The sequence below is a fragment of the Alosa sapidissima genome, chromosome 15 (genome assembly GCF_018492685.1).
Source record: "Alosa sapidissima isolate fAloSap1 chromosome 15, fAloSap1.pri, whole genome shotgun sequence".
NCBI classification, from domain to species: domain Eukaryota; kingdom Metazoa; phylum Chordata; class Actinopteri; order Clupeiformes; family Clupeidae; genus Alosa; species Alosa sapidissima.
This window is the reverse complement of record NC_055971.1, coordinates 29,924,196-29,948,718: the sequence shown is the minus strand read 5'-3', so window position 1 is coordinate 29,948,718 and position 24,523 is coordinate 29,924,196. Positions and strand designations below refer to the sequence as shown.

The 24,523-nt window shown below is 40.8% G+C and overlaps 2 protein-coding genes and 1 long non-coding RNA gene across 4 annotated transcripts; all 3 read left to right on the top strand.

Moving 5' to 3' along the window:
* Nucleotides 1-860: 860 nt before the first annotated feature.
* LOC121683995 lies at nt 861-24,250 on the top strand. The gene is made up of 3 exons (XR_006022989.1): nt 861-872; nt 12,523-12,528; nt 22,948-24,250. It is a non-coding gene; the product is annotated as an uncharacterized LOC121683995 (long non-coding RNA).
* On the top strand, nt 2,545-7,587 carry blvrb (biliverdin reductase B). Its single transcript, XM_042063890.1, has 5 exons — nt 2,545-2,756; nt 4,859-5,020; nt 5,911-6,000; nt 6,528-6,659; nt 6,923-7,587. Exons 1-5 carry the CDS (start codon nt 2,672-2,674, stop codon nt 7,075-7,077), a joined length of 624 nt encoding a protein of 207 aa, XP_041919824.1. The 5' UTR covers nt 2,545-2,671; the 3' UTR covers nt 7,078-7,587.
* sertad3 (SERTA domain containing 3) lies at nt 19,937-24,250 on the top strand. Of its 2 annotated transcripts, none has more exons than XM_042063889.1 (2): nt 19,937-20,829; nt 21,458-24,250. In XM_042063889.1, the coding sequence occupies exon 2, from the start codon at nt 21,470-21,472 to the stop codon at nt 22,316-22,318; it is 849 nt and encodes a 282-aa protein (XP_041919823.1). In that variant the 5' UTR covers nt 19,937-20,829; nt 21,458-21,469; the 3' UTR covers nt 22,319-24,250. The 2 variants fall into 2 exon arrangements, with proteins under 2 accessions (XP_041919823.1, XP_041919822.1); XM_042063888.1 differs by having other exon boundaries at nt 19,942-20,825.
* Nucleotides 24,251-24,523: the final 273 nt, after the last annotated feature.

Here is a 24,523-nt window from a genome sequence, read left to right as displayed (position 1 = left end):
GGCCGAAGTACCGAAGGGCGCAAGGCCCTATTGTTTTTGGAAAGCTTATGCTTTTTTTGGAAAGCTTATACTGGTTAGCACTTCGGACTTGTGGACTTTTTATGGGCCCTAATTAGAATGTGAACCAGAAGTGATCTCAGTAAGTCTATGGGCCCTAATTAGAATGTGAACCAGAACTGATCTCAGTAAGTCTATGGGCCCTAATTAGAATGTGAACCAGAACTGATCTCAGTGAGTCTATGGGCCCTAATTATAATGGGGAACCAGAAGTGATCTCAGTAAGTCTATGGGCCCTAATTATAATGGGGAACCAGAAGTGATCTCAGTAAGTTTATGGGCCCTAATTAGAACGGGAACCAGAAGTGAAATCAGTAAGTCTATGTGTGTGTGGGTTCGCATGTGAGTGTGTGTGGGGGGGTTATGGTGTGTGTGTGTGTGTGTGTGTTTATCTGTGTGTGTGTGTATGTGTGTGTGTGCGTGCAGGTGTGTATGGACATGTTTATGTGTGTATAGGTGTGTGCATGTGTGTGTAGGCGTGTTTATGTGTGTGTGCGTGTGTGTGTGTGTGTGTGTGCGTGCCTGTGTGTGGGTGCGTGCGTGTGGGTGCGTGCGTGTGATTGTGTGCATGCCTGTGTGTGTGCGTGTTTGAGTTTATGTGTGTGTGCGTGCATGTGCGCGTCAGGCAAAATTCCAGAATTGAATTAAAACTGATTCCAGAATTGAATTAAAACTGGCTATTAAATTCCAACTCAATTCTTGAATTTCACTTGCATTTCAATTGAGGTAGCAAACAGGAAGCAGAATTGCAATTCGAATTGTCCACAACTCTGGTGTGCGTGCATGTGTGCGTGTGCATGTCTGTGTGTATGCATGTGTGTGTGTGTGTGTGTACAGTATGTGTGTGTGTGTGTGTGTGTGTGTGTGTGTGTAACGGAGGCGAACTGAGCTAGGACGCTAGTTGCACGTGTAAATCCTCACACCCCTAACCTTAAGAACACTTCTAACCGCTGAGTTGGAAGTCTGGCCTTTTAGCTCAGTGGTTAGAACGTTCGACTCCCATGCCGGTGTGTGTTGAGGTGGCGGGTTCGAGGGCCGTGTGTGTGTGTGTGCAGTATGTGTGTGGGTAGGCTGAAAGGAGTTAATATCATCAATGTAAAACATCACATCCAACAGGAAGTGAGTAGGTGTTTCTAATAGCAAACACATTAGCTGCTCGGGCCAGCCATCGCTGCTCGCGGCTATATTTAATAAATAGTTTACACATTAAAGGGGGAAGCTACATAGATAGATAGATAGATAGATAGATAGATAGATTTACTTTATTGCCACACAACAATGTCGGTGGTAATTGTTTACAGAAAGAAAAGAAAAAATAAACAATAAAATAACATTAAATAGATAAATAGTCCAGATGAGTTTTGTGTTCAGGAGTCTGAAGCGCCTGTAGTGTCGTTCAGAGGTAAGAAGCTGGGAGGCCTACATGCTAAGATGAGAGGAGTCGTGTTGTGGTAGCTTGGTGGCCTAGAGCAAGGAAGTGTGACCACCACATCTAGTTTTATAGTTTTTTATAGTTTTTCTTTGTCAACATATTGAGATCAATCACCTTACAAATATTGATTATGATAATGGCTAATCATTTTGATTATTGATTCACCTTATTAGAGTCAACTACAATATAGAGGTTCAGATTGTCATGTTGACTGATGAAATGAAGCTTTATTAATTTTACATAGACATAACTGCTGTTCATGTCATAGTGATACAAGTTTGATACATTCCAGACAGAATGATTCCCATTTTCTTTTTGCAGTAGGTTATCCACAATATCCAATCTCCCTGCATATCTCGTATAGGCCTTGTGCTGTGTGCATGTTATAGGCCAACAGCCTGGAATCAAACCTGAGGGTCTTTAGAATGTTTCCTAAGGAGTTCAAAACAATGTTGCCAGACAGGCAACTGCCTCACTACCAGTTTATCCACCTGGCCGCATATGGATATTTGGATATCACTGTGACATCCTCGGCTGCATCTCCCCATTGCCTTGGATCAGATGCTACACATTTGTAGTAACTGTAAATGTTAATGTGAATAGTAGAAATAGTTGTTAAGGAGTTACAGTTGTTCAATTAGAATATCATTGTAGGCTACAGTCTGCTTCTTTTAACAAACAACTGGTAAACTAGTCATTCAAAAAGGTTAGAATATGTTTTCCTTTATACTTTTAAGTACATTTCAGAGTCTGTACTTTGTTACTTTTACTTGAGTAAAGAAGTTACAGTAGGCTACTTATACTTTTGCTAGACTTTTTTTCACAGAGGTATCTATATTCCACTTGAATAGGGAATGTGTGAATACCATCTCTGGCTATTTGTGAAGAAGACTTATTAAAGAGTGAAAGCAAGCTAATGCACTTTTATGTAAGAGGTGCAGCTGAGAAATGTGTGCGTGCTTTTCCTTTAAATGCGGATTTAAATAGGTGGAGTCTTTTTTAGGGACGAACCGTGGGCAAGGCTTCCTTCCTGAAAATGATGCGATCACGCCCCCTTGTAGTTTTGTGTTAAGGCTACACGGTCTGAACGTAGATAACCACAATCGACCAAAAGCAACTGCACCAAACAACCGACTCTTTTCATTTGATTTAGTTGCTTAGTCGGAGACAAATCTATAAAGTATGTCTGGTTCCATAAAAAATGTTGCAATATTTGGAGCTACGGGAATGACTGGACTGGTGACCTTACCGCAAGCGGTTGCGGCAGGTAGGACTCCAATGCAGCTGTCATTGCTTCTGTTATGAACTGCATTTACATATTAATGTGGTTGTATTATTATATGGTGACTGAATGTATCAGCCTACATATTTGACACTCTCGATCGGAATTCGGAACCCAGCGCAAGCCTTTACAAATGTAGCTCTTTATATGTTGTGATGTTTTGGGTCAGGATCTTGTACAACGACGTAGCCATGTGACTTGTGACAACACAACTTGATTATCGCCAAGCGATGATGATGATTACATTACATTACATTACATTTGGCTGACGCATTTTTAGCCAAAGCGACTAACAACGTGGTAAACAGTTTAAGTTTTAAAGCAATTCTCAACAAGATCATCATCATGTGGGCTACTGCAGTGTTCTAGACACCGAAATCAGCATATTGGTATATTGACTTGGGGTTATATATGACAGTTACTTATAAAGGTTATATAAATTTTATCTGAGACCAGATACGGTCGATCTGTTTCAATTAGAATATTTCCCCTTTGTCATGGTCATACAGTATCTGCGAAACTATCTAGTCATGGTTATGTAGGAAGTCATTTCTGCTGAGTCACGGTTCTTTAAAGAGCGCTGCATTGTAAGAGATAACTGCCGATGGCCCTTTATCATCCTTTCCAGGGAGGGTGGCACTAGTCTGCTCGGTCCAACCCTAGAGCCTTCGCGCCATCTGCAGCAACTTGAAAAGATCATGACTTTTGCGATTTCAACACATTAGCCAACCATGAATAATTAAATATGCAGACATCAGATGTAAAATCACAAAGTTATAGTATGTTGAAGTCATTGGACTTCACTATAAGATTAAGGTTAATACACATTTTTTTCAGCATTTTGAAAAAAAGAAAAACAAATCCCAAATAATTGATGAGTTAGTTTATTTACTATTTAACTTGATATCGTGTCACTGAACTAAACACTCTGTGACACCTACTTGCATTGGAAGTTTGGGAAATCATTAGAAATACAAAAAAAGTCACAATGTATCAAGATAAAGCTAGACTTAAGGGAAAACAATTCAGTAGCATTTCCCCAAAGTAAATGTAAGTGGTTCTGAGCATAGGCGTCAGTTCAGGGGGGTCGTGGGGGATATGCACCAACCAGTTTTTGTCATGACTGATTTCAGCCACACCACTTTTTAAAAGCCCTCGGTTACAATAAATGAAGAAAAAATAGCCTACATCTCCCGTTTTCATTTAGTATTTTGCAATGAGTGAAACAGCGCCCCTGTTAATGCTATTTAGTGAATGTGGTGAAACAGTATTACACTGAAACAGACTTGACTTGAAACAGCTGCTGTGTTCGAATACAATTGAGCAGTTATAGTCCACACTTCAACAAGCCACAAACATGAAGTCTACTTCTGTCTATTTGATAGGGATAGAGATATTAAATTTAGTTTTGAGTGTAAGCACACGCATACTTTATTGTGGCGTTAGGAGCATAGATCGAGCGAGCCATTAGTGTTTGTTAGTGCCTGGTATAGCTTGCAATATGGCAAGATTTATAAGCCATGAATATGAGACACTTTTTTGAGAGACGAAGCTAAAGGTGAAGGAATCTCCTGCTGCGGGATCAGCAGGTATGTGATTACCACTCGCCTCATCTAGACTCACTAACCCTACCCCAAAGCACAACCAGCAATAGCCTATAACAAGCTTCGAGAACCACGGGCTAGTTCTCCATGCACTGATGATGATGTGAAATAGCCTATGATAGGCTAAGTTGACTCTGTTGTAGTTTTTAGACCATACACACAAAATGAATTTCCTCGTAACTATCCTCTCTGTTATCAAAGCAGATTTATTTATGAGTAGCCTCATTTATTGTGATGTCCAAGTCCTATGTTAATGATTATGTTTCACAGATGCAGTGTGTGGTTTGGATGAGTCAGACGACAGGCAGCTTGCCTATCTTGCCTAGCTTAAAGTTTCTGTCCAAAATTGTGTGAAAATCGTCCAATTGTCCCCATCACTTTTCAAAACTAACTGACGCCACTGGTTCTGAGAATACACAAGGTTCTCTGACACCCAGAGATCGAAGTCTGAACCTTAACGCATGTGTGTTTCCTCCTCTGAAGGCTACAATGTTACCGTTTTGGTGCGTGACCCGTCCAGGCTCCCTGCCGACCACAAGGCCTCCAGGGTGGTGGTGGGGGACGTCCTGAACAAAGACGACGTGAAGACGACAATGGAGGGTCAGGATGCAGCCATCATCATACTGGGAACCAGAAGTGACCTCAGTGAGTCTATGGGCCCTAATTAGAATGGGAACCAGAAGTGACCTCAGTGAGTCTATGGGCCCTAATTAGAATGGGAACCATAAGTGACCTCAGTGAGTCTATGGGCCCTAATTAGAATGAGAACCAGAAGTGATCTCAGTAAGTCTATGGGCGCTAATTATAATGGGGAACCAGAAGTGATCTCAGTAAGTCTATGGGCCCTAATTAGAAGTCTATGGGCCCTATGGGCCCTAATTAGAAGTCTATGGGCCCTAATTAGAATGAGAACCAGAAGTGATCTCAGTAAGTCTATGGGCGCTAATTATAATGGGGAACCAGAAGCGACCTCAGTGAGTCTATGGGCCCTAATTAGAATGGGAACCAGAAGTGACCTCAGTGAGTCTATGGGCCCTAATTAGAATGAGAACCAGAAGTGATCTCAGTAAGTCTATGGGCGCTAATTATAATGGGGAACCAGAAGTGATCTCAGTAAGTCTATGGGCCCTAATTAGAACGGGAACCAGAAGTGATGTCAGTAAGTCTATGGGCCCTAATTATAATGGGGAACCAGAAGTGATCTCAGTGAGTCTATGGGCCTTAATTAGAAATGATCTCAGTAACATGGGCCCTAATAGAATTGGAACCAGAAATGATCTCAGTACTGCCAGTGTGAACAGATAATTCACAGTAGACACTGATTCAGCATCACTTTCAGTAATGCACCTCTCAGAACATGCCCTCACTTTATAGAGTGAAGGAGGTGTTGCACTACAGGTTTATGTAGGCCATCATGTGCAGTTGCATTTGAACATATAACACCACATGTCCACAAGAGGGCAGCCTAACTAAATGCTTTGCCTGAGAGCATGAACATGTGCATGGCATAATGCTTGCCTTTTCTATCTATAAAGGTCCTACTACAATGATGTCAGAGGGGACAAGAAACATCATCAACGTCATGAAAGCCAGAGGTATCAGTAAAGTCATTGGATGCATGTCAGGTAGGCCTACAGTAGTTTCTTAAAATGACATGTGGTTGATATATTTTGGAAGATATGAAATAATAAAAAAAAATCTGCAGTTTAGATTTGTATCGCATTTCAATTTTACATACTGTGTCTCTTAACATTTTAATCATAAGATGTATTATATTACATACAAAGTGTACATTTAATACATTTCAACTCTCAGAAACAAATTATATAGTGCCCTTTACAACCCTGCTTTACCGGTTCAGCTACAGAGCAATGCAGAATGTGTGTATTATGTGTTCATTATGTCTATGTAAGGAGGACCCTCATACTGAATGTTTGTGTAATGTAAATTTACCACCTCACCACTCACCTTACCACAAAGCTTGCCTCATGAGTATAACTCTTTTCAATGAGTGGAGTGCACGCACATCTACAAAATTTAAACAGGTGCTAGGTATAAGGCTTAGCCGACAATTGAAAAATAAAAAGATACCCGGACACTGTTCTATAAGCTCCCACCAACTCTTAACTCTTTTCAACCACGCGTCCTCCAGCCTTCCTCTTGTGGGACCGGTCCAAAGTGCCCCCTCGCCTGGTGCCGGTCACTGAGGACCATGACAGGATGTATACAGTGCTGAAGGAGTCCGGCCTGGACTACGTGGCGGTCATGCCACCACACATCGCTGGTGAGGGGATAATTAGTGACAGTTTCAGGACTGGTATTATCGATAGAAAGATTCATCATCTGCTGTTGCTACTGCTGCTGTTGCCTTAGTAATTCTCTATCTGTCTTGCGAATGTTCTGGCCTTATGGTCATCAAATAGATGGCCTAGTTGGAATAATGTAGCATTAAAAAATAATGTACAGTTAAGGAGGATAGGCCTAGACGCAGGAGGTGTGCAGTTTCCAGTTTTCCTGTAGCAGTGTCTTTCTCTGTCTCCCCTATAGACAACCACCCCCTGACAGAAAAGTACACCGTTACTGAGAACATGCTGAAGGGAAGGGTCATCTCCAAACACGACCTCGGCCACTTCTTCGTCAAGTGCCTCTCCATCTCAGACTGGGACGGAAAGACTGTTGGGCTCTGCGGAGAGTACAGTTAAAACTCCTGTGTCAAAAAAATATTTTTTTATATAGTTTAATTTGTGTGTTTCATTTGTGTCTGTACAATGTTACTGACCCTTACTTAACTCAGTGAGCTGCCAGTGTTGATACGCGGAATATTTTGACAAGATGAAATAACTAAGTGTTAACAATTTAATTACAGAAATACAATGGTCTGTATTGGTAGAAAAATATATGAAATAGGCTATCTGTATTGTATGCTACATAGCATCGACAATGTGATTGACTGAGTTAGGAAAAAGTAACCTGTGTCAGTTACATTATAAGGAAATAAATGTTTTCAAAGGCTGAAATGTGTTTGATATAATATGCCTTTTGGTCAAATTTTTGTCATTTGCTTTCTGTTGCTTTCTGTTTGATGTGTAGGCTATCTTTATCAAGACCATTGCTAAGCTAATTATTACTCAATGAGCTTATACAGTTTTTGTACTAAACATATTTTATGAAATCATATTTCAAATAAAAATATAACTATAAATATAAATTTCTCAATGTGTTGTCATATTTAGCTGAGCCAGAATATAAGCCTAAATTATAGGATAGGATATTAAGGTAGAGTGCTATTTTGTCAGTGTCACAACTTCAATTAAATATTAAACTCAACAAACAACGTCTTGTCTTGTTGTTGATATTTAATATCAACTACAAAACTACAATTCCCATTGACCTCTTCCTTACAAACGTGCCTGCTATAGGATTTCTCAAAACTTGAATCTTCGGGTGGCGGGAAGTAAGGACGATTTGTATTTTGTAGCAACTATCGTCGGTTACATGATAGCGAGCTAACAGTGGACACAATTCTGCATAATGAGGCATAATGAGGGGCCCTACATCTTGGGAAAACAGTCACGTTGCACGACGTTGGACTAGAGCAACGCGAGCTGAACTGTCACTTGACTGTTTTCCCAAGATGGCGCTCGCTTGTATACGTGAACGATACTGTTTCTAAACTATCTTTTTAATAAACTGTGTGTACACTTACAAAGTTCTCAATGCTTCAGTTTACATGTAGGGCCCCTCATTATGCTACCGTGGAAGTGTGGTGCTATTTTGAGCCTTAGTGGTATAGAAATAGCGATTTTTTTTTACTTTGCGTGTGCCCCGAAGACTAGCGTTATACGCCAATTAGTGGTTTGTGGTAAAACTGGTCACGTTCGATTAGCGTGAAAACCTATCCCAGAGAACGGACGAACTCGGTACACATGTGTTATTAACCCCTAGGTTCAATTTGTGCCGGAATTGTCCTTTAATTAATATAAATGTGAATCCTTAACAACTGGAGAACAAATTAATACAACTTTGAAAGATTGTTATAACTTTAAATGGGACACACAGGTAATAAAATACTTGATTTATAGGCATTTGTAAGATTTGTTGCGTTCAGATTCATGCAGCAGTGTACAGTACTGGCTTAATGAAAGCACTTCATGATGGACCACAATGTTGTCTGATGCTCAGCATGCATTGACAGCTCTGTAAGCGGCTACCGTAAGTACAAAATCAATCTGACAACAAAATAACAGGCAGAGGTTATCAGGTTATCAATAGCCTGGCCCTGCCTACCTAGATCTTCTTTCAGGGAGATATAGCAGAGACTTTCTAATGAGGAGACACAGCACTCTCCAGCACAATCCTCCATAGAAATGCATGGGGTTAGTTTGTAACGCCAATATGGCAGTTGTCTACACATATCCCGCCCCTTCCTTGACAAAAAAGTCGACATGTGAATACATTGTGCCAATCATGTGATGTGTTGTGAATACATCGTGCCAATCATGTGTTGTGATCTCGCCGCTGGAGCAAGGTTGGTGTCGTGAAGCCTTGCGCTGCGCACCCGCATTTCTGAGAAAAAATAAAGAAAATAAAAAAATAAAAAAATCGGGCATCTAAAGAAATAGATGCCCGATAAGTGCCCAAAAACCGTTACAATATGGCCGCCGAGTGGAGGGACTTGCCTAAAAGGACAAAAAAAAGGAAAACTAGATACCACATTGGGCTCCAGAACGTACGTAAATAGCGCCACCATCACTGGAGGCCAATGGAGAAACAGATGTCTCTGATTGGAAATCAGACAGGTGCCTCTGATTGCCAGTAAGTGTTGCCCATAGACAGTAAGGTGTTTGCCCCCAGCAATATGGCGGCCGTGACAGACAATGCGGTATCTAGCTTTCTAATATCTATGGTCCGGAACAGCATAGTTCATAACCGTTTCCCTCAGACAAGAACAATGTCAGGCCAACCACATTTAAACCGACATTTATTGTGATAAACAGAAGCAACACCTTTCACGTCAAAAAATGCAGTTGGAAAAATGCAGAAATGTATTTACAGCAAAGGTAGACCCACACATATACATACATTGTTTCCTGACTGTTGATAGTTTAGGACAAAGTAGAAAGTAAGGTTAGGAATCTCTGATCAATAAGATTGGTAAGGCTGGACGGTGGACCAATGATTTCAAAGTTAGTGCCCATCGCGATGCATGTGTTTGGATTTTTCCAGGCTAGGTTATCAATAGGGTCAATATCAATATCAATAATCAGACTACACGAAAGTGTACCCTTGTCTCATAAGAGTAAAAAATAATGATAAGTCTTGCATGCAGCACTGTTTGTAACAGTAACTTTAGCATGGAGGGTTAAATGATTGCAAAAGACATGTTGAGGTGAGTTTAACAAGTGTCATTTCATGTGCATAATTATTCAGGCCTATACTAGATGGCTAGTTGCCAAGGCTACATGAAAAGACCAAACTACCAAAATCTACATATTTTATTATCACAATTTCTATCTATAGACCTTCCTAATTTGATGTACTGACTAGAGACAATTAATTAACACACACATTCATCTGTTTTTCAGTATTTAAGTAGCCTAGGCCAAAGTAAAGTTTTTTTTTCTTTTTCTTTTTTCTTTTTTTTTTGGGGGGGGGGGGGGGGGTATATGTCATAGATATCATAGATGTTTGGTAGATGTCATCCTCTTCCTAGTCATTGTCTATGGCAGTTGGGCCAAGCAGCTCTTCTACATTCACATAGTCATCTTCCAGATCTCCATCATCCTCTTTATCATGGTTCCACTGGTCAGCAGGCATGACTGTGTTCACATAGATGTTCTCATCTTCATGAAATCCATATATATTGTAATTTCAGATTTCAGACCTTACATATTTACCTAAGGAATTGACATGTAATGCTTTGAAAAACTAAACTATTATAATGTAAGTACTACTAATAGATTTATTTAATTAATGAGATGATTTCTGACTCACTGTGTGCCAGTGTTCATCTGGATTGTGTGTGTATGTGTGTCACACTTGTTTTTCACCAGGTAAGGATCAGCAAAAGTAGGAACAACCCTAAAATCACTCCAGATGCAATGATGGGAGTCTGGGATGCTGGAAAAAGAAACAAGAAATTACAAGGGCAAATAACAAACAAACACACAGACAAATAATACACAAGTGCTGGATGTTTAGCTCTTACACAAGCACCACTGGTCGAAGGGGCCAGTTTATCAGTGGAGGATTAATATGAGATGACACGTGACTAAGAGCTAGAATGGCTCTTTATGTAAGTCAACGATGCCTCCACAACTTTCTTAATAACCACAAATGTATTGTAATTATTGAACAGTAGACTGAGTTATAGTTTGCGGATATGGGTTTGCAGTTAAAAAGTGAAACATTTCACATGTTATAAGATGGAAGTTTTCATATAAAACAATATCCTAAAGGCTAATATCCTAACTCCTTATGTCCAAACCCATAAGTTACCTTTACTTAACATTACTTATCAAAACACAGAAATATGTCCATATATGATATATAATCACATTACCTATTACAGAAAGGCTGACAGTAGCGCTTTGGGGGGATGTGAATTCACGACTGGAAACCCTTGTTTGATACCAGCAGTAGTAGTAGTGTGCAACCAGACAAACAATACATAATACAACTCATAACCATGGCTGTTTTTTTAACCCATTTGCCCAGTTATTTCATTCCCATTACCATTGTGTGCCTGGTTAGCTGTCAACTATTTACTCACCTACAGTAATGTTAATGGACTGGCTATGAGTAGAGGAGGAGGAGTAGGCACATGTGTAACTGCCCTGGTGAGAGGAGTCCACATTAGACAGAGTAAACGTAGCGCTGCTCTGGGAGGAATTAAGAGCATCTGAATTCACGTTAACTCCATTTCTGTACAGAAGTAAGTCGCCATTGCACTGGTTTGCACTCCAAGAGCATCTGATCTGAACAGTTTCTCCAACTGAGACTGCTGAGTATGAGGAGATGAGAGAGATGGAGGGACCTGGAATGGAAAAGAATCACATTCACAAAGATTCACTTTGCTTGATTTTTCATCAAGTTTACTTTTACAAATGTACTCACCTTCCATGGAACACACCACCCCTGCATCCTGACCATGGCTACAGTTAGGATAGCTGTTGTAGGAGCACTGGGTCAGAGACTGTTCAGTACCAGAGCATCTGACGTAACCCATCCAAATCTCCCCAGTCCCTGCACCATAGGAGGCTGACCCAGGGGCACAAACAGCAGTGCCTGCCCCATAGGAGGCCGACCCAGGGGCACAAACAGCAGTGCCACACCCCATAGGAGGCTGACCCAGGGGCACAAACAGCAGTGCCACACCCCATAGGAGGCTGACCCAGGGGCACAAACAGCAGTGCCACACCCCAGCTGTCTGCACACCACCTCAGCATCACTCATGTCCCAGCCATCATCACACACAGTTCCCCACTGGTTAGAGATATGCACCTCCACTCGACCTGAGCACCCACTGGTCCCATTCACCAGCCTGATCTGGGCAGCGACTACAAAGAAATACAACAGACACCTCATAGCCAATAAATTACTGTCAAATGCCATTATAACATCATGGTGGAATACTCAAGTACGTCTGGAATACTTTGGTAAGAGTTTAATGCACCTATTTCAGTTTAATTTCACTGCTGGTTACACCCCTGGAAGTTGTAAAGACGTTTAGGAGTTTGGAAACAAACATCAATTCATTTCAGACGGACTTGCAGAGCAAATTTGCTAATAGGTTCATCTGGGTTCACCCAGACTACTGCATAGTGGAATTCAGGAGAAAACTCATAAAAGTATCCCATATTTTCCCACTGCTGTATTCAAACACTCCTTAGTATGTTCATACTGGAGCAATTCTTTCCTTTACTTCACTCTGCACTTTCAGATTAAGAGAAATGAGTTTAGTGTTACCTGAGAGAAGAGCGAGCACAGCCATCGACATCTCCGTCTCCGATGAGAATTTCATGAAATTAACAGGTCTTCCTCTTTCTTAGTTCCTTTTAGTTGTCTTTAACCAGACCACATTTACCAGTGTTCAAGTTGTGAAAGGTACTGTATGTCAGATATCAACATAGAAGCACTATTAAAAGAAAACTGTCCTGCACTTTCTCTATGCAAAAATAAATCACACTCGTCAATTTGTCTCCATCTCCTACTCCATCCCCTACTCTTGCAACTTTTTTGTATGTAAATTAGTGTGTGCATGTGTGTATGTGTGTGCTTTTATGTGTGTGTGTGTGTGTGTGTGTGTTTGTGTGTGTGTTTCTGACAACAGGGTTTCTGTTGTCCGGTAAAAAAAAAAAAAAATGTCCGATAAAAGATTGAAATTGACTAATAATCCCGTTCCCCTAACACAATCTGAATTTGAGAATAAGCCTAAAATGTAGGCCTATACTTAAGCAAGAATATGCCGTCCTTTGCCTATGTTTCAAAGGAACAGGCTCTACCATTTTAAAGTTATTAAATAACATTCTGCATTTCAAATAAAGTGCATGTCTAAAATGTCTGTTATAAACAATGAACGAATGAGTGAGACGGTTCAAATCTGGCCAGGCCCAGGCAGACTAGCCTTAAAAGCTTTTTCCAGGGGCCAAACGCGACGGATGATGGTGAATCGGTAACTTCTGAAGCCTCAGATGTCCGGTCAGATCCACCACCACCAGAGAAAAAGCCGAAGTGTCGGCCATATCGGTCGGAATCAGTGACGTTGGAAGTGGAAGTTGCAAACCGCACCCCCGAACCGCACACCAAGACACTTGTCATTTTCCGTGTAGACAGATGGCTACACTGGACATACAACTGTGTTCTGTTCCCAGAGCATGCTTTCTCTGTCTATGATGGGCTGGGTTAGGGCCTCCTCGACGAGCAGATTGCTGGTCCACGGATAATTTGCGGCACAATTGATGGTATCATGGAACCGCGGACCAAAAGAAAAAGAAACTAAACATTTTCCAGATACTTCTTAATTTAGTGTTATCAAATAAAGAGGCATAGCATTTGGAGGTATGCGTGAGCTCCATTCAATGTCGAACCGTAGGGGCAGCGTGGTGGCCGTGGCCCTGGTCCCCGACTCCGACAGGGACCTGTGGTACGGGGGCGCACGGTGTGGGTGCTCCCGCAGCTCGGTCCTCTGGGGCCGAACGTGCTCCATCAGCACCCCGCGAGGTGGGGTCAGTTTAAGGGTGCATATGGCACACAAGGTGATATTTCCCCCATTGCCTAGCCTGAGAGGGCATCACCTGTGATGTTGTTGAGGACTTGTGGCCAGATCTGAAAGGAAGTCAGGATCCATAAAGCCCCCCCCCCCCCCACACACACACACTTTTGTTTTGTTGTTACATTTTTTATTAATTTAGAGTACATTTAGTATTGTAATGATACTGTAAGTGTGAATCTACTTTTCTTTATTTCTGTAAGAATGTTTGTTTTTTGTAAAAACTTTTCTTGCAAAAAATGTCAGTTGATAACAGCAGAAATTCTACTTTTGAGTCCAAGAAAATTACAATAAAAATAGAAACACAAAGACTGCAGTGTTTTATATTAAAACGCATCAGTGTGTTGCTGTTGATTTGAAAGAGTAATTTAAACAGTGCATGTGTGTATGGTTTTGTTGCAATAATTCAATTTTTTAGAAATGATTGTTGAGTTTTGATTGCAGTGTTTCATTTTGACATAGATGTGAGTTGTTTATCTCCAAGTGCTATGTCTTGGCTGTGTATAGAGTTTTGAGCCAAATTCTGCAAAAATTGTGTAAGCAATAGGCAAAAACTGTAAATGAAATCTCATGGGTACTATTGGGACAACACATCTATGCAAAATACAAAAAACATTGGCCTCCAGTTTTCCTGAACTTGACTAATTAAGAAGTGATAATAGGATATTTGACCGGCATATCATCAAAATGTCCAGAAAACGAAACCTCTGCCGGTTACTTTGACCGGCACCATTTTTTTCAAGCAGAAACGCTGGTGTTTGGGTGTGTTTATGTGTGTGTGTGTGTGTGTGTGTGTGTGTGTTTATATGTGTCTGTGCTTGTGTGTGTGTGTCTGTGCTTGTGTGTGTGTGTGTGTGTGTGTGTGTGTGTGTGTGTGTGCACGCGCGTTTATTTGTGTGTGTGTGTGTATGTGAGTGTGTGCGTTTATGTGTGTGTGTGTGTTCATGAGTGTGTGTGTGTGCATGCGTAGTGTACAGTCACTAAATGTACATTACAAATATATTAATTTATTGTATGGTCCCCATGAACGGAATGAGCGGAACGCCGCTTCCGCTGCATGGCATTCATAATAACAATTCCATGAATTTCCTTAAAAAATACTACCAAACAAATAAACAAACAATACTAACAAACAAACAAACAAACAAACAAACAAACCACCTGCATTTACATGTAAGATTCTTGTTTTTTTTAATGTTTTTATGGAAAACCAATGCATTCACTTTTTGAAAGCAACACTATGCAAAAATGTGGCACTTTTAAACACATAGTTTTATCAGGAAAGTCAGGAAAGCATGGTTTATCAGAAAAGCAGTTTTTTTCGTCACCTTCAAATTAATTTGGTCATGTGACAAACAAATAATCACATGCGGTTCCCACCAGTCACGCCATTTTGTTGAATGAACGAAATGAAAATGAAGGAGATGTGTAACATCTCATAATAGGCTGGGTGAACCCAGCCTGATCTGACCGCGATTTATTTTTCGCCCTGCAGCTCAGGCTGGAAACCTGTGCATCTTTTTCTGCTGCTTCCATTGCAATTTTGCCGGGACCAATCACAAGCTGGCTTATCCACCTGGCGCGCTATTGGCTATTAACCCCTACTGAGAGTTACCAAAATATACATGAGAGATCATTTTAACCAATTGTGCATTTATTTAAAAGTAATCAAAAGCAATGAATAACAATGTCGTAACACTGCAATTCAGATTCTTGCCGCAAGATATTGGTGTTTGAAGCGCCCGTTTGCATTTACAGCTTTCACTAGGGCGTTCCATTGTCTCGGAATCCTTCGACCAAAAAATGCTGTAAAAAGAAGAATACAATTTACATAATCTACACATGTAAACCTTTTTACTTCTATAATTTAACACTTATAGACCCTTTCAACAATAAAAACAAAAACAATGCTTGAACGTTCTATTTGGGCCCCAATCTACCTCCTCTGCATTAAGATAACATATGGAATGTTAAAACGGAAGCCTTGTGGGGCCAACTATGATGCTGATAATGGAACTCTCTTGAAGGGGTCTATTCATAGGTGCCATCTACGTCACTATCAAATAGAACGCCGCCATATTTACGACCGATCTCGCCCAGTATGGCGGCCCACACTGCACATTTGAATGTGTGTGAGAGAGAGAGATATGTGGAGAAAATTTCAATTTTAGGCTCCGATCCTTATTTGTTACCCCCAGATTTATTTTGTCCCTTATGATCTGCCCCAGGCTTGCCCAATTGGCTTTCCGCGATACATAGCCTACCTTGTTCATAACCCCTCCCCGTACAGTGGAAGGCATTCAAGAGTATAGAAGAGCTGGGACGATTGAAACACGGGACGAATGAAACATTCCAGTTTTCTCCGAGTGTAGGCTAATGATGATAGACAAACGTCCTTCGGTCAAAACATAGAGCATATTAACATCCTTATCAGCCAAATATCTTCCTGCTATGTCATTGTATCACGGAGTTACAGGCGATAAACGAGTTTTGATGCCCAAATGTAAACTTCATTAAAGGTTATTTTTTGATTGTTAGCCTAATGAGTATTTTTCATTTAAAGGTTCAACTTCATGCTTATTCAGTAGACCATTTAGTTCTCCACAATCCCAGAATTTCATATCACATGCTTGTTTACATGGAAAGCAAAACAAGCTAGGCCTAGGGCTATGTCTGTGTCGGGACGATTGAAACAAGCTCAATCGTCCCGACCAGGCTGTAACCATATATTTTAATTAAATTCACAAATATCTGTGTTTAAACAATCATTTATGGAGGTGAGACATGGAAAAACAGTTTTAGGAAGATGAAAATGCATTTGGGCCCACCAGGTAGGGGGTCGAGTTTTCCCATGTTATCCATGGAGACTGACGGCCGGTGGGGCCTACTTATTTGGATGTGCCGTGGTCTAACCCACGTAAAAACCTAGTGAAAAGACATTTCCAACAATATAAACATGATATAAATGGGAAAGCTTACCGTTCTAGCTATAAACATCGCAGAATCATCCACAGGGCATGATATTTCAAAAACCATAGGCTACACGCTTCACGATGATGGCAATGAGTTATCAGACATGCACAAAGAGGCTATAGCCCTGCAACAATCTATCTAAAATAACCCCTATTGGGAGTAGGCCTACCATTCATGATATGTAGTAACATTTTGAAGTTGTGGGACGTTTTATATTATTGTAGTCTTAGGCCTATGTTCATTCGTCCCCTTATTCAACTGTCCTGAGGAGGGAGGAATGAAACGCACGTCCCACTTTTGCTGTAATAATTCCTGAACGGTTTTGTTCAAAGTTGGAAATGCATTTGTATTTGACAGAGGACAGATGTAGGTTATAGTGACCAAATATTAGCTTTCAGTGTGGTACGATCGGTTTGTAGGTTAAATTACGTTTAGACCTAATTAAAAAGTGTTTCAACTGCTCCCCTGCCTATCAATATGCTGTGGCTGGATGGGTCAAAAACATGAAAGTGCGGCACCTGGCCACCAAGGATTTATATTTAATCATGGGAAATGTAAGTATTATGTAAAAACAATTCAAATGTATGATTTTGGTGGTAGTTTCCTACTCTTACTACATGTAGTGAGTTCTAAGCTAGCAAGCTAGCCTACCACTAGTGTCATTAGCTCACAGCTATAGCTGTCATTAATCTGGATAATGTCCTTTGTGTTTCTATGTTTTCTTCCCTATTATTATGACGCTTCTGTCATTGAAGTCAATGGCAGCCCATAGAACCGTCTGGTAAAAAGTTATGACATTTGGCACAGTAATTAGGCACAGTCCCATGATTAATTTCACCAAGTGTCAAGTCGGCACCTGGAGCGTTCTAGCGCCACCAACAGGCCAAAGTTGGACGTGCGTTCACGCACGTAACTTCTGACCAGTTGGCCCGATTTAAAAAAATTAGGTATCTTTGGAATCCTTGGACCAAGCCAGGTTCAACGCACCCTATGACATCCTTTTCCGCCATGATGGATTTTCCGCCATATTGGATTTTAGTGAAAGTGAAACTAAAACTTCACAGGTCACAAATTTTGTCCGATCGTCACCAAACTTGACACACAGCCTCACAAAAGTTGTGGTGTTTTGTTTTCGGAACTATAACCGTTCACCCGTAATATCCAATCGAAATTTGCGCCGAAGCCGTCAAACAGGAAGTGAGATCATATCTCAGCAACCATTGCATGTATCAAAGCCAAACTTGTTGTATGGACTCAGGACCCAATCAGGGGGATGCTCAAGAAATTGTGTGACCTTTGGCCTCTAGAGGGCACTGCAATTAAGAAACATGCCTTTTGGCCTGTAGCTGCTGTTGTGCTTAGAATTACAACACACTAGTGGTTTCTGGTAATACTGTTGGAGTTCCTTAAGCCGACCCAGGTCAACTTGTGATGTCATCATAATTGATTCGGCCGCCATGTTGGATTAAATCAAAAACACGTACAAGTTTTCGCAGGTCACAAATGTCAGCTGATCCTCACCAAAATTGGTAGAGACCATCTTCAGACCATGCGTGATGAGTGCATTGAATTCTGGAACAATTGACAGAAGCATTGGCCTGTAACAGCGAAACGAAATTTGCGGAGAAGCCGCAAAAGAGGAAGTGAGCTCATATCTCAGTAACGCTTTCATGTATCAAAACCAAACTTAGAACATGTACCCCAGACCCCATCGGGAGGACGCTCAAGAAATTCGGTGACCTTTGACCTCTAGGGGGCTCTGTAATTGACACAAATGCATTTTGGCCAGTAGTTGCTGATGTGCATTATTCTGCAATGGAAGTCAATGGCAGCCCATAGAACCGTCTGGTAAAAAAGTTATACAATTTTGCACACTGTTTGGGGACAGTCCAATAATTAATTTCACCAAGTTTCATGCCGGCACCTCAAGCGCTCTAGCGCCACCAACAGGCCAAAGTTGGACGTGTGTTCACGGACGTAACTTTTGCCTGGTTGACCCGATTGTCAAAATGAGGTATCATTGGAATCCTTGGGCCAAGCCGAGTTCAATACACCCTATGACATCAATTTTTGACCTCTATGTTTAAATCACAGCAAGTGTGATCATATCTCAGTAGATCTTTTATTTTTGATGTGAAACTGATGACAGCAGGTTCCATCCAGTTCATTCTAAAGCGTGCCTGCAAGGATGGGGCGGGGTGGGACGGGCAGGGGCGATTGCGGCGGTGGGCTGGCTGGGTGAGGGGGCAGTGACACTCAGCCCTGGTTCAGCCACACAAAATCAGTTATGTTTTGATGTGAAACTTGACCTTGTAACTCAGCTGTGACTGCTTAATGCTATATGTCTGATGCAACGGCATTGAGTTACATGGCAAATCTGGCCTGCTGAACCTTCTGCTTGGCCCCCACATTGCTGCTTGCAGCTATATTGTAAGATGTGTTTATACGTATTTTATACACTCCATGGTTTATACTCATTGAAAGAACATGAAGTGAAGGGAAACAAGGCGATTGTGACTTTATGGGAGCAGTTTGTGGTGGGTTATCAGCTGTTAGCTGTCAGACGGTCAGCTGTTGTGTGACCAATGGGCGGCTGAGCTGCCTGAATCGTCGTAAGGATGGCGGCGTAAAGCTACAGTGACGGAATTCTCCAGAATAAGTCCCGCCTCCGTAACTTCCGTATCCATCCAACTTCCGGGCGTCGATTGTCTATGGGAAATAACATGGCGTTTCGAAATATCATACCGGTAAAACATCTGTAGGTAGCGAAGTAGAAAAAGCTGGTGGGCAGATTGGCCTACACACTTCTGCCATCTAGTTTCCACTGGATTTTTTGATTTTCGATGCCGTTTAACTTTTTAACTCTACTTCGCTACCTACAGATGTTTTACCGGTATGATATTTCGAAACGCCATGTTATTTCCCATAGACAATCGACGCCCGGAACTTAAGGTTAAGGTAACGTAAGACTTCATACTTTGTCCACCTTTTGAATGAGGGCCTTGTCTTGCCAGTGACATGCATCACTTTCAGTAATGCACCTCTAAGAACATGCCCTCACTTTATAGAGTGATTGAAGGAGGTGTTGCACTGCACTACAGGTGCAGTTGCATTTAAACATATAACACCACATGTCCACAAGAGGGCAGCAAACTAAATGCTTTGCCTGTGAGCATGAATATATATTATATATTATATATAATATATTATATATTATATAATATATTATATATTATATGTATTATATATTATCACATATTATGTGCATGGCAAAATGTGTGCCTTTTCTATCTATAAAGGTCAGACTACAGTGATGGGACAAGAAACACCATAAACGTCATGAAACTATGTCAGTTACAGTAGTTTCTTAACATTACACGTGGTTGATGTATTTGGGAAGATATGAAATAACATTTTTTTTTTGTTTCTGCAGTTTATATTTGTGTATCACATTTCAATTTTACATATACTGCGTATTTTAACCTTTTTCTCATAACATGTATAATATTACATGCAAAGTGTACATTTAATACATTTCAACTCTCAGAAACAAATGATATAGTGCCCTTTACAACCCTACCAGTTCAGCTACAGAGCAATGCAGAATGTTTGTAATTCATTGTGTGTGTGTAAGAAGGAGCCTCATACTGAATGTTTGTGTAATGTAAATGTACAGGCAGGCCACTTCTTCATCAAGTGCCTCTCCATCTCAGGCTGGGACGGAAAGACTGTTGGGCAATTGGAAATAGGGCCTACAATGGTCAATTGGTATCAAAGCATATTAAATAGGCAATCTGTAGACTGAGTTAGGAAAAGGTAGGCCTACAGTTACATTATATACAAGAAAATAAGTTCTATACAGTCTATGGTTCTAAACGTCAAAGGAAAAAGGAAACTCAAGATAGCGGTTCTACAAACTACAATTCCCATGAACCCCTTCATTACAAACGCGCCTGCTCTCTGGATTCCTCAAAACTTGAATCATCAGGCGGCGGGAAGTAAGGAAGATGTGTGTTTTGTAGCAACTTTACCTAGTCGGTTACAACTTTTTACCTCAGTATTTAATAGGTGCGTTACATATTTTGCCGATGTCTCCTGTGTGGCTCTTATCCTGAACGACTGAAGCGGAATAATTTCTTACATTATAACTTATTCATTCAAAGTGTAACATCCACGTCGAAGAAGAGGATTCCTCTACACTGACCAGTAGGTAAACTTGGCTAATTTTCCGATTAGTTGCTATCTAAATTAGCTATCGTTATCTGTTACGGTTACTAGATATGTGCGAAAACAACGTTGCGCTGACTGGTACATAACGTTATCTTTGTATGATTACTTTCAGAGGCATACTTTACTATAACGATATATCTTTAACGATAACCGGCTGTGGCAACATGTTTAGCGAGCTAACAGCGGAGAGAATACCTTAGCTTACCAGCTGTTTACCGTTGAGTTTTGTCTGATGAGAAAGCATTGATGGTTAGCGTTAGCGTTAGCTAGCAATTTGCTTTGTTTTTGCCGGGAACTGAAAAGGGAACTAGACTACTCGGTTCGAAGATTTAAGTTACCGTGGAATTTGAGTTTTGTTCTCTTTTACAATCTCTTTCGTTATTCTGAAATATAAATCTAAAGTTAACCCATTGAAATAACATACTACTGTTTGAAAGCCAGTGTTAAAACAGATGAAAAAGACTGGTAATGGTAATGTTAAAGTTTAAGAATGGTAATGTTAAAGTTGACTACGTTATCGTTGAATTACAGCGTTTATGTTTATAAATTAGTTATGTCTTACATTTTTGCCAGTAACGTTAACTTTTAATTATTTTCATCTTTTATAGGTAACTTACAGAATGACTTCCAAAGGTTTGAAGAGGAAGTTCCCGGTAGAACCAGAGGAAATAGGCCCAGCTTGGGAGCACCAGCGGCAATCTGTGCTCGACATTTCCATTGAGAAGTTCCAGAGGGACCTCAGTATGGTGGAACCCAGCCTGCGCCGCTCCGTGCTGATCGCCAACACCCTGCGTCAGATTCAGCTAGAGGAGCCGATGCCGAGTCCGAATGACACGGTGGTACCTCCCGTCGAACCGGTCAAGACCCGACCAGCTCCTGTCCAGCAAAGCAACTTCAGCCACCAGGGACCCGTCCAGTCCCTTCCCGCGGTAGCCTACTGCCCAACGTTGACTGAAAACCACGGAGATGAGTGGATGTCCACGTCTGCTGAGGAAGAATTCTCCCTGTCCACGGCCATCTCCTCCATCCTGAAGGAGCTGGATGGAGATGGTTGCCAAGACAGCAGCCAGCCTTCTCTGTCTCCTCCACAGAGGATGCCCCTGGGGTCCATTGAAAATCTCCCTGGAAGTTTGGACGCAGGACCCAGACACAGGCCTGGGTGGACAGGACAGAGAGGAGAGGAGTGTGGCAGACGTGTTGAAGGAAGTCCCCTGGGTAGTATGGCTGTCACACGCCCAACATATCTACATGATGTTACTCTAGACAGCCTCTTCGTGGATGTGGATATGTCTGTGTTTGACAGAGAGGTGAGTTCGCTCGGGGCGCGAGCCTTCTCCACAATCGCCAACGAGGAGCTGGTGAAATACCTGCCTTCACTCTCCGGGTCCCACTCCCCTACGCTCTCCAATCAGGGCGTGAAAGACTTACACGAACTTGAGCACATCATGGAGATACTAGTCGAGTCCTGAGAAATGTTGTGCTATAGAGAAGAAGAAGAAAAACGTACACACAAGTGGGGGGAAATGTGTCCGGTATTATAGAGCCATAGATCAACACCTCAATGACCATATCTGTACTTTTATTTCTCTGTACAGTACACAAAGGGAACACTAAGGAACTAATGCACTATGGTTGAGTGCAGAGCAAATGAAATACTGCTGTGTTTTGTGAATGTCCGGCTAGATTTCTACTCAGATGTTAGAAGTATATAATGACAATTTATGAAACCTTACTGTATGAAAATATTTTTGAAGGGTTACAACAAACTATGATTTTTTTTTTTTTTTTCCCTATAAACCCATTATGAACTGCAAAGTTCGGAAATAACACCTGGAGTCGTGGAGTCGGTTTTCCGTACATGGATTAAGCCTAGATGTAGATTAACTGAAATTTTCCATTGGGGAGGAAAATAACTTTTAGTCTAGGACTTGGCTTGATCCATGTCGAGAGAAACTGTCTGCCGGCATTTAGTTGGCAGTGTTAGGACAAATGGCTCATAAATGAAGAGGTCATTTGTATACACTGAGGAGCGTAAAACACAAGTGTGTGTGCTGTGCTGTGCAGCTTCAGCATCTCAGTGGTGGTGCTGTGTACAGAGGAATGACAGCAGAGTTACTAACATGGGGAAATACAATGCAATTTAGAGCTTCCCAGTTTTAAATGCCAAGTTTGAAAAAGAAGATGGAGCTTAAAATTGACATTTTTGTTTTTCTATTTTAGAAATGTGAAATAACATAGCCAATCCTTTGATCACCTTCAGTGAAAGTTGTGCTGTGAATTTTCCACCACTAGTCTTGTGTTAACCCTACCTCAAACAAAATGGTGCCATCAGAGTACTCCTTCTGGTCATCCTATTTCTGGTGTTTTTTTCTTTTCTTTTTGTTTACAAAACTTTGGTCACAACTGAAAGAACTCTTAACACCTCTTTTGAAGGTGGTAGAGGGTAGGAATCTAGGTTGTATGGGTCAAAGTAATGATTTTGAATCACAGAATCTTTGAAATCTTTATATTATTGTGTTCCTATGTGTCAACTTAAATGTTTGGTATTCGAATCTTGTGGTGGAGAGATTGAATACAATATACACTTGTTGTGGTAAGGGCCCTGTATACATAGTCTCTTTTACCTGTTAGCATTTGAGCTGGAAATATTAGAGTTCTTCACATTAGGCAAAAATAGTCTTTTTTTTATTTGCTTATGTGTTGAAGCATTCTTTCATTCTAAAGAGTCATCTATTTGATTTTACTATTTAAAGTGAATTTTGCCTTATCCATATATTTTGATATTTTTTGTGTTTTACGTTATTGTATTTTGTTAGTTTGATACTTACTTATTCCGTGTTGGCCTATTAATAATGTACCTGTTTATTTTTGAGTTTGGCTGTGAGGATTTGCAAATGCACTTTGCTCTGTGATGTGACAAGATTGGGGCTATTTTAGATTTTACAAAAAGAAAGAAGAAAAAGAAAGACATTTTGTCCTTTAAAATGCTTATGAATTGATGGTTAATTGAATTGGGCTACAATTACTTTAATATGTACTTGAATTTATAGTCTAATTACTGAAAACTGTCACAGAAAGGAAATGAGACTATTTATTTTTTTTATACTACGAAGTTAACTTGGTTTACTGCGCAAGTAAATTGTAAACTGTAATCTGATGTCGAGTCGCATCTGTAATACACGATCACACTGCCGCTCAAAGAAGTAAACCAATGTGAATATCCAGAGCTTGAGTGTATAGCCCAGAAGTTACACTGTGTTTCTTGGTCGCTTACAGATGGGCACTTCTATGCTCGCAGCTGCCTTTGAGGGCTTATACAAGCCATCTTACTGAATTATGTCTATGCAATCAGTAGTGTTCTGTTTGTACCATGTTCATAATAAAGTTTATAATGGACCATATACCGAGGATTGTGCACATTTTCTTTGTTAGGTGTGTCCGTGTGTTTCCATGACAGTAACTTGTATACCGTGTGGACTGATAATTTAGTCTCAAACAAAATATTATGAGAATACTAGATGCATGTCATACAGATTAAAGAGTATACCAGAGCACTATTATGAGGGTACCAGATGGACGTCCTACAGATTAAAGAGTGTACCAGTAACATGAGAATACAAAATGGACGTCATACAGATTAAAGAGTATACCAGAGACTTTCTAATGAGGAGACA